Source organism: Etheostoma cragini, chromosome 5 (assembly GCF_013103735.1).
Source record: "Etheostoma cragini isolate CJK2018 chromosome 5, CSU_Ecrag_1.0, whole genome shotgun sequence".
NCBI lineage: Eukaryota > Metazoa > Chordata > Actinopteri > Perciformes > Percidae > Etheostoma > Etheostoma cragini.
In genome coordinates, this window is record NC_048411.1 from 17,505,012 (window position 1) to 17,522,848 (window position 17,837).

General features: G+C 39.9%; 1 protein-coding gene across 4 annotated transcripts in view; it reads left to right on the forward strand.

The window, feature by feature from the left end:
• Positions 1–144: 144 nt before the first annotated feature.
• Positions 145–17,837, forward strand: part of mvb12bb (multivesicular body subunit 12Bb) — a 38,555-nt gene continuing 20,862 nt past the window's right edge. For all 4 annotated transcript variants that reach the window (XM_034872094.1, XM_034872095.1, XM_034872096.1 and 1 more), the window contains exons 1-6: positions 145–247; positions 5,375–5,474; positions 10,708–10,803; positions 12,562–12,652; positions 13,605–13,734; positions 13,893–14,003. In XM_034872094.1, coding sequence (XP_034727985.1) covers positions 5,382–5,474; positions 10,708–10,803; positions 12,562–12,652; positions 13,605–13,734; positions 13,893–14,003 — 521 coding nt within the window. In that variant the 5' untranslated portion in view covers positions 145–247; positions 5,375–5,381. The remainder of the gene's footprint in view (positions 248–5,374; positions 5,475–10,707; positions 10,804–12,561; positions 12,653–13,604; positions 13,735–13,892; positions 14,004–17,837) is intronic.

A 17,837-nucleotide genomic window follows, 5' to 3' on the forward strand; every position in this document is an offset into this window, starting at 1 on the left:
GCCACAGTAAAGTGTTGAACTCTGCAATAATCAAGCCTAAGTAAAACGGCTATGATGTTCCGTTGAAGTTTAAAGGTTGTTGGTTTTTGTTGCAGAAAAAAAAAATGACAGAAGGAGATTTAATCAAGAAATGTACGGGTTTTGTAGTATGGATTTTATTATCAGTGCTTCCGGCAGGGTGACGCAGGGCAAAGTCCAAAGTTGAAAGGCAGCTGCACAGCGCTCAGGAGATCAACGCTTTTACCAGGTAAACAAAAACCAAACGAGAACTATTGTGGTGTGTGGATTTAGTTTCATTTCATTACGGCACAGGAAGTTTCTTGTAGGGTTACATTAATTACTATTAATTTAGTCTATATAATTAAAACATACATTTCTAAAGCAAAATACACTGTATTAAGGTGCCGTGAGTCATGTGGACCTAGGGTGGAACATGTAACGTTATCACAGTCGTAACGTCACGTCACGACTAGCTAACCTGCAATGTCTTTTGCATGTACAGAATGTTGGAACATGAGCAAAACGCTTACTGAAACACACACAAAATATTACAGTCCAGGTTGATCAATTCGTGAAAATAAATGAATGTATCATTCACATGAATAAATGCCACATGCACATTTAAAAAAGGTTACTTCATCAACAAAAGAAGCAAAAGAAGAGGAAGGTGTAGATTATGCCTACATGTGTGTTAGCAGAGATAACATTAAATGAGAAAAGTTAAGCTACAGATGAATGAACAGTTGAAAAAAAATACAATGCCTGAGAGCTTTACTGCATTGTATTCCATCATGCTTTTATTTATTGAATTGTCACCTATGTTTCTCTTTACATAAATAAAGGTATTTCCAGCATGAATTGATGCCGGAAAAGGTAGAAATAGGTGCATAAAAATTCACCAGCATGCAGGAAATGAAGCGTTTAAAGGCTCTGACACACCAACCTGACGGCCAACCATTGGCAGAAAAGGCTCAGACTTATCAGTCGGCTCCCTTCTCCCTGAGTCAGTCAAAAAAGTACCTCAAAACACACCGAAGCAACACCGACTTGAGCTTATATTGTGCGCGTGGGCAAGACGTAATACGTCTCCATAACCGCCGGCGGCGCTAATGGTTCTGGGCTAAGTCCAAAACATCTCTGATGTAGACTAAAGATGTTGCGTACACTTTTACCTCTAATCACTAAATAAATACTTTCAGGTCATGGATAAATATGTAGTATACTTAATATACTACTTAATTTTTCCCCTACCACCAACGAAACACCCACAGCATTTGCTCCTGTGTGAATCCAGTGAGTGCAGCGCTCTCTCATTGCAGCAGCAAGTCTGTTGGATGCTGTTTGTATGGTATTCTGCACACACTGATGATTTTAGAGCAGTTTTATTGTGTTAAAGGTCCAAAAAGTCAAAGTTAGTTAAACTAGTTTTAATATTTTATACATTTTCATTCTGTAACAGATGAAACAATTTGAGACTTGGATGCGCTCTCTACGGAACACTATTGGTGGCCTGTACGAAATAGCGATGTGACTTTGGGCTTACACGTTGAAGGCAGCGTTACTTTTCCCCATTTTTATCAAAAATTACTTGTTAGGGTTAGTTGACTTTACTAGAATTTTTTTTACACAAGGTGAAACTTACCACGTCAAGTTGTATAATCACAGATTGGTAAATTGATGCAGTAGACAAATCAAGTTTACATTGGTAGTCCTTACTTTAAAAAAAATCCGGTAACATGACTTACTTTTGTTTTAATATAATAGAAATTAAACGTTTTTTTTTTTTTATGACATAGTTTTAACTAAACATGAAAGAATAAGTAATGACCACTAAAAAGTTTAATTACCACAAAATTTGGGTTTACAGTGTATTGGTCCAAAAGACATCAATCAAAGGGAAGACCAATCACTGGATGGTCTCTTGGATAAGGAGCACACAAACATGAAAAGCAGTGTGGGCGCCTGCACAGCTCACCTGTTAGAGCAGGCGCCCATATGATGAGTAGAGTGCGGATACCCGTACTGAGCATGACGGGACATAAACGTCATAATGCTTGTTGGGTTCGGTTACTGCTCTGTCGGATGTGGACCGGGCTTGGACAGAAAATGCAGCCTGATCAGCATTCTAATGCAGAGGCTCAGTGTTTGACGCAGTGGGTCAAGTTTCATGTCAGGCCTGTGGCCATTTTCTGCAAGCCTTCCCCCTCTCTCCCCCCTTTCCTTTCTACACCTGTCATGTCTAATAAAGGCTAAAATGCTCCACAAAATTGTTTAAAAAAAATTAATGAAAATAAAGCAGTGCTTGCTTAGGTGCGCTGAGTGTTGCCTAAGGAACACTGTTAGTCTACGTTAACGTAAAGACTTTTGGCTTTTGAATATTGTTATCCTAAGTCTTGACAATCAGGGGAAAAAAACAACAAAAAACATAAGCTTTCATCCAAAAAGTGGCATTTTCTGTCAGCTATTTGATATCAAATCACCCTTGTTTCAACTTCCAGGCTTCATGCTGGCGTCTCTTTATCTATCTGCTAGGACCTCTGCCAGGACCTTCCAATACACACAAATACAGAAAAAACAAGGCTCTCCTTCTTGGGATCTCTATTTGCTGAGCAATGCTCTTTCCTTCTTCATGTGATTGGTCAACATAGCTGTTAGTCAAAACGGCACCAAGATGGCACCCACTAGATTGTTTTTTACACAGAAAGATGACTAAATACAGTAAAAATCTGTTCAGTCTCGGATTTCCAGCTAAGGAGTTATTGTGCAAAGTCTCCCAAAACCCCCTGACGTTTCAGGCCAGGTTACCAAGGGTGTGGAAGGGCTACAATGCACTGGAGAACTCCTTGTAAAGCTAAACATGTTAAAGTTAGCTACAAAGCTAAACACACAGTGGGATGCTGGGTAAAAAGTCTGTGGAGCAAAGGGAAGATTGCGTGAGTTAATTTTTGGATTCATAATGTTTTTATTTTTATTTTGCAAAGACACTCTAATTCAATGTTGGATTAAAAAGCTTCTGGGTGATCTACAATGTAGTGAACTAAAAAAGTCACATCTTTAGATATAGAAATCCTTGTTAAAATAGGGCAAGTTCAAACAACAGTATGCTCTTAATAAATACAAACTTGCCATGAAATTTGAAATTTGAGTAGGCATACCTTTTAAGCACGCAATATGTAGGCCAGCTTTCTAAAATTACCACTGAATAAAACAAACCCCATCATTGTGAAAATCCTGCGTTTACTTGATTTGTCACAGAGTTTAATTCCCTACGGTTCCCTTTAATATTATTTTCATATTGTTCATATTATTTTGAGAGTGGTCATATCATTTTTAAAACATCTGGGGACCTGAACTGCTGAAGTAATTGGCCATAACCCAGAGGCATCCTACGATATCCACGGACTGGTTCTCTGGGCTCAGGGCCTCTGGATCCAGTAGCCCGTACTTAAGGGCCAGACTAAACACAGGGTTCTCATATGCAAGGCTATGGATAAAGTTTGCCCCTATCTCAACAATATTATCACCTGCAGATGGTATGGTTGTAGAAAAGAACAGGATTAGGCTATTGTATAGGTATTGAAGAGGAATGAGATTTGCATTCATTTCTTCTAATTATCAGGTATTTACAGATAGGGAAGGTCTTAGTTAAGAAAGAACAAACATTTGGATCGGCAACATCTATTTTCGTGGGGAATTCCACACTAAATTGGCTTGTAAGAAAATAAAATGTTGTAGGCTAACTAATACATCATATTATAATTGCCTAAGTTACTTCTCCATGCTCCTGTCGAATCTCTCAGCCTGCTCTATGGATTAGAGGCAATGTTAATGCAGAACTTTCTGCGCTCAAGGTATTGAATTGTTGCAAAATTTACAGTGAATTCTTATGATTCAACCTACTAAAAGAAAAAATTTAGTGTGTGTATATGTAGGTGTAAAACTATATAGTTAGCTCACTTAATTTCCCGGTTTTAAGTCTTCCTTCACTTCTTGCAGTCACTTCAAGGAACCCATACATGATCCGTTAGTGAGTCGGTGTGCCGCTGCTGTACCTGATATTCCGCATCCTATAATGAGTATTTCCGCGTCTACACTCATAGCCCGAGCCATTGCATATGGTTTCCTACGCTGACAGCTGATACTGCTGAAGTGGGAGGAACTGTAGCGGTGAGGGAGATAGAGTGAGTGATTGCAACTGAGATAATAAAAGCAAATGAATGCGCCCCTGCCTGAAGTGTTGTTTGTTTATTTTGTGAAGTTTTTGCTGAAAACATTTACACTTAGACAACAATGCCATTGTTAACATTAAAGTTCCATGTTGTTACAGTGTTTTTTATGCATGTGAAATACATTTTTTAAATGAAATTTTTTACAGGTGTAAAAAACATTTTTGGAATTGTGATGTTATATATTGTTCCATGTTCCAGTAATGAATATTACAGACACGCCATTCAAGTTTGTATACCATGTGGGAATACACAGTTTTACTTTGGAGCTTAAAATAAGTTTGGATGGATTTTTCTTGGGTCTGCCTGGATGAGTCTCTAAGTCCCTTGACGTCGTGCTGGAAAACAAAGCTCATTTTGAACAAATTAATGTTACAAAGAGATCCTTCATTCTATTAGCTAATTTGCTATCCTGTTTCATTTGAATAAGTAGGGCTATCTAACATTTGTTAAAGAGACAGTTGTTTCTGGAGTAAATCCCCTAATTTGATCTGCTTAATTGCAATAGATTTTGTAAACATCAAGATTGAATGCAACAACTTTGTCAGTTAGTACAAGAATGCTTTAAGGCTAATCTAATAAAATTGCATAAGGGAACCATTGCAAAGCCACTTACCCTGTAAAAGGCTTGCATACCCATTAGGGTAAAATTCCCTTGGACAGGAATAGATAGCAATTGATTGGGACTTCCTTGAAAATATGTGATCACTCCCCCTAATTTGTGATTTGGTGAAGTCACTGGGTGGTCTCCAAATGCTGTTTTTGTCATTGGTCTCACTTGTCATTTGATCCTGGATTAAGGGGCCACTTTTTCTTCTAGATCCTAATAAGCCTCATCAAGAAGTCAATAATGTGGTCATTTTAGCCAAGAAAAACCTTGTCCGTTCTCCATTTAATGACCCTGAAGGGTGCAATCCTTATTTAGTTTTGCAGATTTATTTCAAAGTTTTCTCATTCAAAATACTTCCTCTTTTCGACTGGACTGAATGTCCCAATGTTGTTGTTTTTAAGACAATTCTTTCAATATGTATATGCACTGAATATCATGATGTATCTAAAGTTCCTTTCCTTGGAGGAAAAGACACTATGGATCATTGCAGTATGTTTTCGCAGGTTGAATGCCAAAATTCTGTTTATTTCTTACACAGCATTGACATGTCTGAAGTGAGCAACCAGATGCCTGCAGACCCAATCTCTGCAGTTGGAGTAATCACTACACCCATCAAGGCCCCTGATGGCTACTATGTTGTAAGTAATCATTTTGAACTTGAAACACATGGTTTGATTTAATCCGCTTGGATTAAGCCTATAAAGTTGTTTGTATCTCTTTCGCACACAGGTAAAATAAAAAAGTAGGTGAAATATGTATTATATTATAAAGGTTATGCCAGCATTGTCACAGGGCCGAAATGTCTTTCAACAAAAGTCTATGCGGAAATATAATTCTTTTATTTTGGTAAGATTTTGTTTTTGCTCTGTGCCTGTAGTAGTTGTTGTAACTGATTGTATAGCATAACTTCAAACCAGGATGTTGGCAGCCTTCCAGGGTGTTTTTTGTTAGAGCTGTTAGATGACTTATTCATGAAGTTTACTTTGATGATTAGGAACATTCCCTTCCTGACATTGTTGCTGGTTGCAACCAGTACAACAGACAAACCAGAGGCAAAGATTTAATAATGTTTGGTTGATGCCCACCACAGTCCTTTAAATGTACCCCCATTTAAGTGTACCTTATATCCAAGTACCACAAGATATGCGTATGGATGTAGTGCAGCCGGATTGGCTGCTTTATATGAACCTTTGGTTGTGAAAGAGTTGGAGGGGGTTTAAAACAGAATAGATTTTATGAGTTAAACAAATCACAAAACAAGCTCCAGGGCAGATTTTTCTTCCTCACTCTCTCGCTTCCTTTCAGACTTCTTCTTCTTTCCTTCACCCTGCACCCCCAAACCCTCCCTCCTCACCCAGTTTTTTTTATCCCTTCCTGCTCCACCCTACACACCCAGCTTGTTCTAATCTCTGGCAGATGATGGTGGGTTGGCATCAGAAAGGAGCCACTGGCAGGGAAACTGCATACACACCACAAGGTAGAGAAACCCCTATCAGACTTCCTCCTCTGCTGCTCCAGTGCGCCAATACAGTTCAGCTGATGTGCAACTATTGTGCATGTTCTTTAGGGCTAAAAGCTAGTTGCTGACTGTTAATGGCACTGGTTCATCTCTGGAAGATGCTCAGCAAATTGTTAATACTTTTTTCCCAACCCCTGAGGCACTACAGCAGCGATTTGAAATTGAAAAATAGATTGTTCTTAAGATAATGAATTGTTGACATGTTAAAGGTTACTGCAAATAATAAAACGTCATCTTTGTTTCACCTGTTGTCACTTAATTAATTAGATTAATTAGTTTTTTTTTATCATGATTTACATTATGAATTCAACCTGACACATTGCCACAAAAAGATGACTAGTGCACATTGCATGGTGCAAACAAGCCTACATCTGAAAATTACAGGCACACTGTTAATAATACCCATACTGCTGTTGGTGAAAATAGCTAAAACAATTTCAAATGCAAGAAGCAGTGTTTCAACCCAGTAGTTTATTGTATTATAGTGATATTTTTTTCATGCCAGTGGTGTTGTTGTGTTGATGTCAGTTAGGCAGTTTTATATCTAGACGTAAATTTATTTACAGTTGTGGAATATTTTCACAACTTTATTATAAATTGACCTTCTTCCTCCTCTAGTGCCACCATGAGGTTGAGGCTTTACAATATGTACCATGCAACACCCTCTGTCCTTAGACCCTCGACGTGGATAGGAAAAGAACATCTTAACACCTTAAAGAACGATTGACATTCCCATCAGCCTCAGCTGTAGTGCTAATTAGCGATTGTTAGCATGCTAAACTACATAGTAAACGTCAAACCGGCTAAAAATCAACAATTTATCATTGTGATTGTGAGCATGTTAGCATGGTGATATTAGCATTTAGCTCAAAGTGCAGCCTCGCAGAGACATTGGCATGGCTGTAGACTCCTTGCTTCCTGCGTGTGTGACAAAACAGGGTTAGTCTCCAGATAGCTTAAAGCCTATATTTGATACAACGACATTCAGTTATATCTTTTAGTTTGGGTTAGTTTTCATTTTTAAAAAGAAAACATATCCCTCGAAGTACTAATATATCAAAATCATATCAATGAAAAAAAATCTAGTTCAAGTTAGGCTCCAAGATAAAATTCAAGGCCTCTCTGGCTCTAAAGAACTATTTGAAATGTGTTTGTCCCATCTTCAAGAACATCTTTGAACATCAATATGCGATTCTTTCATCTCCAGACTTGAAATAAACAAAAATATCAACACTCAGCATCAGTGTGCTAATGCAGCATTGAGAAGGGGGAATTCTCAGGATATTATGTTGTATTGATTTTATTTTCTCCTTTCATACTAGACTTATTTTAGAAATCCTCCTTAACACTGAGTGCTTACCATACTTACCATACATTACCATACTTACAGCAGATCAAAGGGCTGATTAACTCTTTTGCTCTCTGATACGATAGGCTCACATCTCTGAACTTGAGCAGGTTGTTTCAACACAAGAGAGCACAGGCCCAGATCAAACACCGTTCCTCTGGGATCAGGAGCCGTGCTGAAGCACTAGCAGCCACCCAACATCAAACACCACGAGTAGACTTGTGCACATGCGCACTCTGTGTAAGGGTTGAAAATCTGTGTGTATTTCAGATTCACGCATTTGACATGGTAGGCCCGTAAAGTTATTACTTAAATGTAAGTTTATTTGTAGAATTCCAGTACTAGCTCATGATTAGTCCAGGCTTATAAACCCAATAGCTGATTATTTATTGTAAATCTGTACTTTAGAGGTATAGTTTGACTTAAGCTCATTTGCTTTCTTGTCAAAAGATAAAAGAAAAGATAGACACAACTCATGTCTGTAGGCCTACACTAAGTCCCAAGCTAGGACTTCAAAGCGCTTAGCTAAGCGTGAAGAGTAAAGGGGGGGGGGGGGGGGCAGCTACCCTAGCTCTGTCAAAAAAAAAAAACGTCTAAAACTCAAATATGCATAGCAGTCCCTCCAAAGCTCACTAACTAACATGCTGTATCGCATTTTATCGGTTCGTATATCAACTCAAAATGTAAAAATGTCTTGTCGTCATTGTGTGGTTGTCAGACAATCAGCAGAGACAAATGATTGTTCGCCAAGAAACACTTACAGTGTGTGAGTCCCTCTAAAAACCATAAATTGTTGCTTTTTCAGTATGGTTTTGTCTAAAAAAATAGATATGTGTTAATAAGTGAGCCTGAAAGTAACTGGTAGCCATAATTATCAACTTTAGAGAGAGACAAGCTGTTTCCATTCTTTAGCTAAGCTAAGCTAAGCTAAGCTAGCAACCCCTCAGTTCTAAAGTTAGTTATATTATTCTTCCCATATATATCTCAGCAAGTAGACTGATAAGAACATTTCCCAAAATGTCAAAATATTACTGAAAGCCTGTTTGTTTTCAGTCACTGCTGCTTTAGTTCTAGTCAGTAGTCACTGTAACTATTTCCAGCTGAGAGAAATCATTTTCTTTCTTATTTTTCATCAGGGACATACAAAACAGTTTCTCTCGTCAGTGTTTCTGTTTTTTAAAGAGACCAGTACCCTTCTTAGGTCTTCTCCACCTGGCTTTACTCCCCAGTGGTTTGATTCTATACCTTGATATCCTTTTTTAGTCACAGCTGTGCTTCTCAGTGCTTCATAGCAACTGTGGTGGTGGTGTCTGTCTCCGGAGATCCTTCATAGGAGTATTCAGCACCCCCCAAAGACTTGTTTCTTCAGTGGGCTTTTAGATCACTGTGAGCTTTAGATTTTAGGAAGTGTCAGTTAAATCTGTCATAGCATTCTAAATCAAATCTTACAACCACATTTCAATATCAGAGCTGCAACGTTTGTTATCAGACATGTTGCATTCTCCTCATTGAAGTCTGTGTAATGATGGAGCCACATGCCAAACTTGAAAGTATCAGAGAGGAACCATTGTAACTTTACACATGCTTTCTTCTGCCGTGGCTCAGCAGTTGGCGTTTCACATTCAAGCTGCGTCGCATCCTTGCTGCCGGCGGCTGTGGCAGGATGATGCCTGAGGTGCCTCCTGAGGAGGACCGTGCCCTCGTTACTCCTGAACTTGACTTTGGGTTTCACAAAGCGAGCCCTTTGTTTACGCTGACAGGATGCGCTGGCTACTGACCTGGAAAAAGCGGCCAAGACGGGTTGTCTTGTAAAGAAGAGGGAGGCTGGTGATGTATAGGCTCCTCCTGGGACCTTTCATGGAGCTGCTGTTGGAGACGGCCAGCAATCCCTCTCTCCGCTCATCCTCTGCTCTTTCTTGCTCTCTCTCTCCTCCCACTATCTATCTTTGTTCCCCACTTTAGTCTCTGCTCTCATCCCAGCTAGTCACTGGTGGTTTTTCATGAATCTCCCTGTGCCATGATCCCACCCCCACCCAGTCACAGAGGTCATTCATCATTATTGTCAAGGGGGTAATGTGTGTGGGAGGGTGCAGAGATCTATGACTTCTTCATTTGAATGAACCTCATTAGATTGACTCTTCTTTGTAAAGGATACCTTCAGAAAATAACTCTGGCAGTTATTTAGGTGATTCTCACATGCTAGCCATTGGAACACCGTGCTTCAGCTGAACGTATTTGCCGGAACGATGGAAGAGTCTGGGCAATGCAGTGTGCAGGTTATTCTTTTCTTGATGCATTCTGCTCTGCATACCTACATTTACATAGCAATGTGGTGTGGGACCTTGAGCTTGACTAGTGGTTCCTACATACTGTCAATACTACAATCAAATTTTTTTTTTACTGACTCCACTGATCATTCACATGAAAGAGCCTATTACTATGAAAGGGCTTATTGTACAAGGACAAGCTGCTCAGCTCTCAGGATTTTAACTTATTTAGGCAAACACATGAAATGGCTTTGAATCCTCAGCAATTTATTTTTTAGAAGACCTGTCTCATTAAATCACAGAAAGAATACACACAGGGAGTAGGGCAAAAAAAATATTAAAGATGCATCTGCACTGTTCTCCGTTTACCTATTTGTTGCTCAAGGGGTGATACGGTAGGTTTAAAAAATGTATTTATCCCAAATAAAATCCCTACTTTCCGACGAAAGCACATTGAAGTTTGGTTTTCCTTGTTAGAGCAGTTCCTTGTCAGGGCATCTTTAATCAGCCTGGTCCCGAGGGATGATATTTTTAGCCACCTTTTTGGAGGCTAAGACTTCTTTACCCACGCAGAGCACTAATGAGATGGAGCGCTAGTGTAGGCAAGTGTTAATTAAGGCTAGTATGCAAGGGAAGAGGCAAAAGCAACACGCTCATGGCATACATACATTAACTTTATCCCACCTCCTGCATGTTTTTTTCTCTCCTTGTTTTTTTTTTCTTCTTCTTTCACGTAGGTTGCACAAACAACAGATGGCTGTGATGCCGACCTGTGGAAGGACGGCTTATTCAAATCCAAGGTCACTCGCTACCTCTGTTTCACCAGAAAAACTGTAAGTGTGAATGCAAACTTCTCCCTGTCCCCTATGCATTCTGCACCTCATCCGCAGTATTCTTAGTTGCTCTGTTTTCTGCTGCCAGAATATCTTAATGCACTTTGCACTTTGATCAGTGAAAGTCCAATTTAAAAAGGCCAGCATTAGCAGTGCAGTTTTGAACTTTTACATATAATGGATTTGCATGCATATTCCAGATGAATAGTACCTCGGTGAGATATTTTTTTCATGTTGTACTTCCTCCTGAGGATATTATTTATGTTTATTCATGAAATAACAAAGAGTTGTGTTTTAATTATTCCAATTTATTCAATCAACAGTGTGCCTTCTTTTTATGAACAAAACAACTTAACAAAAAGCACTTTTGGAATGATTGTGCTATGTATAGAGCTCCCTAATTGACTCATCTGTGGCTGAAATGATCTTTGAATGTTTCTCATTAATGCTCTTGGGTCATTTTTGGACTCATCTCCTGCCTGCAGCCTACAGCTGATGCGTTGTTGCATGGCTGTCAACTGCTGCGTGGCCATAAATACACCTACCTGTCTAACCTCGGCTCATACAGTGTACTATTGGCTGTCTAGTCAGTTGTTTACATTGGTTGCAAGTAGATAATGCAGAAAGTGTAAACAAAGACTGCATTTTTGTTATCATTTTCCATCAGCTTCAATTTTAGGACTTAAAAAAATCATTATTATTCTCTGTATATTTTTTTTTAATTTAGTTTACAGTATGTCCTCTAAAAGCCAGGCAACTTAACAGAGGCTGCCTAGTGCCTGAGCTCAATCTGGTCCTCAGTCCAGGATATAGCATGCAAATAGCCTTCCCCTAGTTCCTGTATATTATCTTAAAATGTGTGTCCACATTGTTTTAAAGACTTTGACACAAACGAAACATGACAGAGCCATCAACAAAGGCTATTTTGTCTGCCACTCAATGGAGCTCCCACTGTAATTGTCTATGACAAAAACAGATTCTGTAAAATTAGCCCCTGAATTATGTGGGGGGAAGTAAATAGTTTGTGATTTGTCATACTCTAGGTTGGAGGTAGAGAGCCCCCTCTGTCAGGCCCTGATGGGAGAAATCTCTCCAGGAAAAAGGGGGGAAATACAAAAAAAAGGTTCCATGCATAGTAATAACATTCGTCCATATTCCTCCTTAAGTTAGTATAAAAAACTATGAATAAAAAATGTATCTAATGGTAATGACTGTTGGGCAACAGTAGCAGTGAAATCCAGTCTTTTCGGAAGCATCAAGTCACGCCTGGCTCGCCCCACTCTCTACTGCCGTTGTGTATTATTGCAATTTATTATGGCAAAAAATGAAAATGTAATGGAAGGCAGGGAAGACTCATGCTTGAAAATGTCAACTACACAGTCCCTGATTGTTTTTAACCAGTCCCATTCTGTTGATTAGACTGCCTGCTCTGTCTCCCATCATCCCGCCGCTTCTCGCCAAAAGGTTGAGAATGATTACAAGTTCACAGATGCATTCTCTCACCTCAAAAAAAAGAAAAAAGGATAGCTATTAGAGAGTAATTACTTCAGCTATTTTGTCAACCCTTCTCTTTAGAGACTTCCCGAGCTTTTAGTAAATCATTGAGTCTATTATCACTACATTTTCATTCCTGAGCACTCCAAAAAATGGCAAACCATTTTTATTATTTTTTTTATTTTTTTTGTTGCTCTCTGTCCTTTTTAGGAGTTGAATTTGCATACGCGACTCTACATTTCCTGCCTGCGCTCTATCTTTTAGGAGCCTGACGTTGTTGTGGACATGAAGCTGATTGACATTAAGGACGCGTTGCCCGAGGGCTTCACACCTGTGGGAGAAACATGGGACACAAGTAAGTAAACCGTCAATACCGACCACAGGCTCGCTCCCCTCCTCCTCTTGTTTTTTCACTCTCCGACCAGCTTATGCGGAGGTCCTCGGGGGCAGCTTTGCTTGAGATAGTGAATGTTTTATGGGTGCAGGTTATCTTAATTTATGGCAGACTGTGGGAATAAAATAAACATTTTGCCCTGGAGGTACAAGAGAAGAGAATCATGAGTCATTGTTTATCTCAGCTGGAGCTGTGCTTTTCTTTATGAGGGGCTTATTTATTTATGTATTTATTTGGGGAGAGGACGAGTGGATGGGGGTTATCTAATATTAATGAAATGCATTCCCCAATGCTTTAGTGCTTTTTGAGTGCCATGTATTTCCCCCTCACTATCCATGCCTTGGAAATGTAATAATATTTTTGGTGTGGGGAGAGAGGACAGCTTGTTTATTATTTTTATTATCATTGCATTTACACTGCACTTTCTAGTGTTGCAGGGGAAATAAATGAGCGAGGCACAGATGCAATATAGGGAATCATGGCAATGTGGTTGTAGTTTTTTTTTGTTTTGCCACAATGTAGAAAAGAGATTATGTTTTGTTTGGCTATGTTGTAATTTCATGTTTTATTACTTTTATGTGAATCCATGTTTAATGTATACATGTGACATTATGTATGAGTTTCTATCTAGAATATCCAGTTTAAATCCCTGTTGTGTACTAAAGCTGATGGAGGATTCACTTGCTTCTGTCCTACTAAAATGAATAAAATAAATTATAATAATGCATGTGGATATTGTTGCTTTCCGCTGTCCAGTTATTACCCTTTAAGCACAGCAAGTAGGCTTATATTAGCTTGTCTCTTATTCTGAGACTGATAATGAATAAATAGCAAAGCATAAGTGGGATTTGTGAATATGTACAGTATATATTATACAAATTCCTGTCTGACACCCTCATGTGTTCCTGATCAGAGGAAACTGCCATGAGGAAGAAGAGGCTCTGTGTGAAAATCAGCCCTCGTGCGGCTGCTGTGACGGCGGTTTATGACATCCAGATCACAACGAAGTCCAAGTACCATCTTGTTAACTACACCTGCATAGGGTGAGCTGTTTGGCACTGGATATAAATTAATTCATGATGTTTTTTATCTTCTATCAATCCCCATTACTTGGTGATACATTTTCGTATATGCATGACGGATGACTAGCTGTTTAAAACTAAGTGAAACGCTCTCTGTGTGCCTCTTCATCTTTACACAGTGAGATAAACAGTATGGGGCTATGGTACCGAATGGGAGATGTTTCTCAGCATCAGTCATCCCAGGAAACGTCCAGTACAGCTAACAATGACCCTCCACCCAAAACAGCGAGGTAACGTCGTACGTTCAGCAGTGCCTCTTCATGTTCTCCTCTCCTTTCTTTTTGATTTCACACCTGCCGTGCTCTTGAACCCATGCTCTGCGTCTGTACCACATGTACGACAGTGACCACACAAGCAATTGATCACTCCCGTGAAATCTGCCGTAAAAGGTTGTGGCCGGACAACGAGGTAGCGAGGGTGAACCTGGAGAGACAGGCTAACTAGACAGGATCCCCTGAACAAGAACACAAGTTCAATGAGGGCTAAACTCCTGCTATTTGTGGGCTGTCCCGGGAGGCAGAGGCAGGCCGCCCCTCTGACTGCCGGTGACAGGAGCGTTGTACTGTGTAGACACAGAGGAGGAGATATAGCCTGGAGAATGAGCGAGCGACAGCTGCAGAGGAAGGGAGTAGAGCTCCAAGATCTCCACCATGCTGAAGCGTGTGTGTGTGCGTGTGTGTGTGCGTGTGTGCGTGTGTGTGTGTGTGTGTGTGTGTGTGTGTGTGTCTCCGCCCCCACACACACACACTCTGTTCATGCTGCTCAGGCTTCCTCCGCCTCAGGAATCAGAGTGAATAGAGCAACCCTTTGTACTGTGTCCAGATCAAACAGCTCAATTATTTATCGCAATGAAGAACAGGGGATTTCCACAGCAAATTGTAAATAAACAATCAAGAGTCCTTTTGGTGTGGCGGTGCTGCGGAGAGAGAAGCTTTGGCATGGGCTGCTGATGGGTTTTGCCAGCTTTAAGTGCTATGCTTTGCCATCCTGTGCCGCGCTGAGTAAAAAGCCACTTAAAAGGCACAACAGGCCGGAGCGGTGGTTGCCAGCAGGCATATTTAAAACAGAACTTCTGTTCACATGGCCACTCTGTGGGATGAGAACAATAAAGCGGATAGGCGTGGGCTCAAAAAAACAATTTCAAATAGAGTTTTTTCGAAACGTTCATATTGGGGAAATCGATGGTCAATAATCTTTGATGTGACGAAGCGCTGATGAGCGCTCAGGCCCATGTGTTTGCCTTAGCGACTCTTACCGGTAATCCTCCGTTCTTTTGAAGCCCACTTTCAAGTTAGTGAGGCTCAGAGGTTGGAATAAATTGCACCTCGAAGCGACTCCTGATGCCTGCTGAGATCACAGGCTGCTGTTTTTGTATTAACATTAAAATTCATTCCACAGTCAGAGAGTCTTCTTTTGGGAGTTTTTTCATCCATAATGCACTGACACATTCGGACAGGACTGTGGGCAATTTAGACAGCGGCAGTTCTTTGATTATTCATCTGGCATCCTCTCTGTGTAGTTACATGCACTTTAGACAACCATACGTACAGCTATACATATTTCTGCAGCTTCTTTCAAAGTTACATATTAGATAGTTTGCCACAGTGATTTATAAACAGCTCTTCAAAACTCACTGATTGCTCAAGTAAGTTTAGTAGCGTAACTGTCCGGGTAGTATCACCCCACTATACTTTATTCATATTCAGCAAGAGAAAACTCTTTCCTCCATGCCTTCTTCAGGCTATCTATAACAACTTTATGGCCTTTGGAGAATAGCACCTCTTAAATTTAAGTGCTCTTTACAGTCGGTGGAAAAGATGTTTTAAATACAGTCAATGTGTAAATTTTTAATAACCCTTATAATTTTGAAAGCTGCAGTGATCCCTCTCAAATGTTAAGTTGCCTCAGGCAGAGAAAGCTTGTTAGAGTTGTGCACAAACGAACATCGCAAATCAGGTTGTTATTTTTTTTATTCAGCGGCGCAGAGCTGCCGTACACAGTAACTGCAGGGTGTTGCATCATTATGGAATGCACAGGGTTATCACATCAAGGCTAAGGTGTTGTATTTGAATTGTTTTGGTATCGTTTTGTCTGTCTGGGCATCACAGGGCATCTGCAACTTTTTTCTTTAGAAACTCTTAGAAGAGTTAGATTTAATTTACAAGGGCGCACAGAAAGCACAGTTGGTAGAGCGGGCCCACATACAGTATATAGAGGTACACTCCTCGATGCAGCGAGCCCCGGTTTGACTCTGACCCGCGGCCCTTTGCTGCAGGTCATTCCCCCTCTTTCTCCCCTATCATGTCTTCAACTGCCCTGCCAAATAAAGGCCTAAAATGCCCCAAAATAATCTTTTCTGTATCAGGGAGATGTTACATACAGTGGCAAACAACTTCATGAAACACACGCAAATAGACAAAACACAAGCAAATTAAGAAAACATCTTTTAATTTGACAACACATGTGCAGAATTTAGCAAACACGCTGCAAATATTGCATATTAATTTTTGACCCCACTGAGAGAGAGAGAGAGAGAGAGAGATTGAGGGAGAGAGAGACAGAGAGACAGAGAGATACGGAACGGTGTGCACCGTTGGGAAACAGTGTGTAACTGCTTTGAGATCATAGACTGTGAATATCAAGTCAATGTTTGTGATATGTCTTCTGTCGTTTGGTGGGTGTTTGCTCAGGTCCCAGGTGATACTCAATCAGCAGAGACGTGTCTGTAAACACGTGGTAATAAAAAGGCAGAGTGCTGTCTCCCCTTGGTGTCGAAAGTCAAGCTGTTGCACTTAGCGCTCCCCTAGAGGCCTGGAGAACTTCCGTTGTGTAATCTGGATGCATTTGTTTTAGGGGATTGTGTGCTTTTCTTTTTGCATTGGCTGTGTTGTGTGTATTTGCAATGTGTTTGCTAAAAACCGTAAATGTGTTGTCAAATATATGAAGATGTTGTCTTAATTTTCTTGTGTTTTGTCTATTTTTGTGCATTCCATTAAGTTGCAGTGCATTTGCCTCTGTTGGCCACCTCAGTTACATACGTGTAAACTAAAGTGGAACTGTTGCAACAGTGTATTATGGATAGGAGGGTGTTATGCTGTCCTTATTTGTAAGTTTCCGTCAGCATTATCAGATCTATAGCAACTATTGTCACTACTGCAGCTGCCGTTGCTGGGAAGCTCTATGTCTCCTAATAGGCAGATGTCGTTTTTAGCAAAAACTCAAATGAACTTTAAAGAATTATGGCTAAGAATTAATTATTATTTGACTTTTTGATAAATCTATTATTGGTTCAGTGTATAAATGTAAAAAAAACACCCACAAAGAGTCCTGCCAAAGCTGACGTCACCAACTTGTTGGTTTTGTCCGCCCGTCTTAAAGATATTCCAATACCTCTGCCAAGGAGGACATTTTTTGGGCTCAGGTTGTTGGTTTGTCTGTCAGCAGGTTCCCAGAAAAACTACCAGCCTAATATTTAGGAAATTTAGTGTAAGGGTGTAGCATTGGCTTGATGGTGTTTTAAGACCCCCTCGTCTCCTTAGAGTGCATCCAAATCACAGGGCGCATACACTAATTATTTTTCACATGCGTTATCGTTGTAGGATAGGGCGTTTGTGCTGAATTTATGTGATGTCAGAATAATCAGAAAGTAACTTCCTGATAATATTTCATTTCATGCAAATACTGGAAAGACCTGTCAACATGTTGTTTAAACACTCTGACCAGTAAAACAACACACCTTCTTTGTTGCGTCCATGTTGTTTCCACATTACCACTTAAATCTTATGAACACATAGTAGTGGCCTTGGCGGAGGTCTGTGGTTTCTCAGTTCCATTCCAAGCTAAAACTAGCAAATTCTGAATTTTTTATTGAAACATTTTTATTAATCGACCATCAAAATGTACTTAATTTTTTTTCATTCAACTAATTGATCGGCGCACAAACAAATAATTGTTTATTGGCTGATCCATCCAACCATTGTCGGCAATTTTTCCAGGTTGCATTCATTTAATTAATTATATCTTTACAGAATTATTGTTATATACTGCCGGGAAGTACTGGAAAT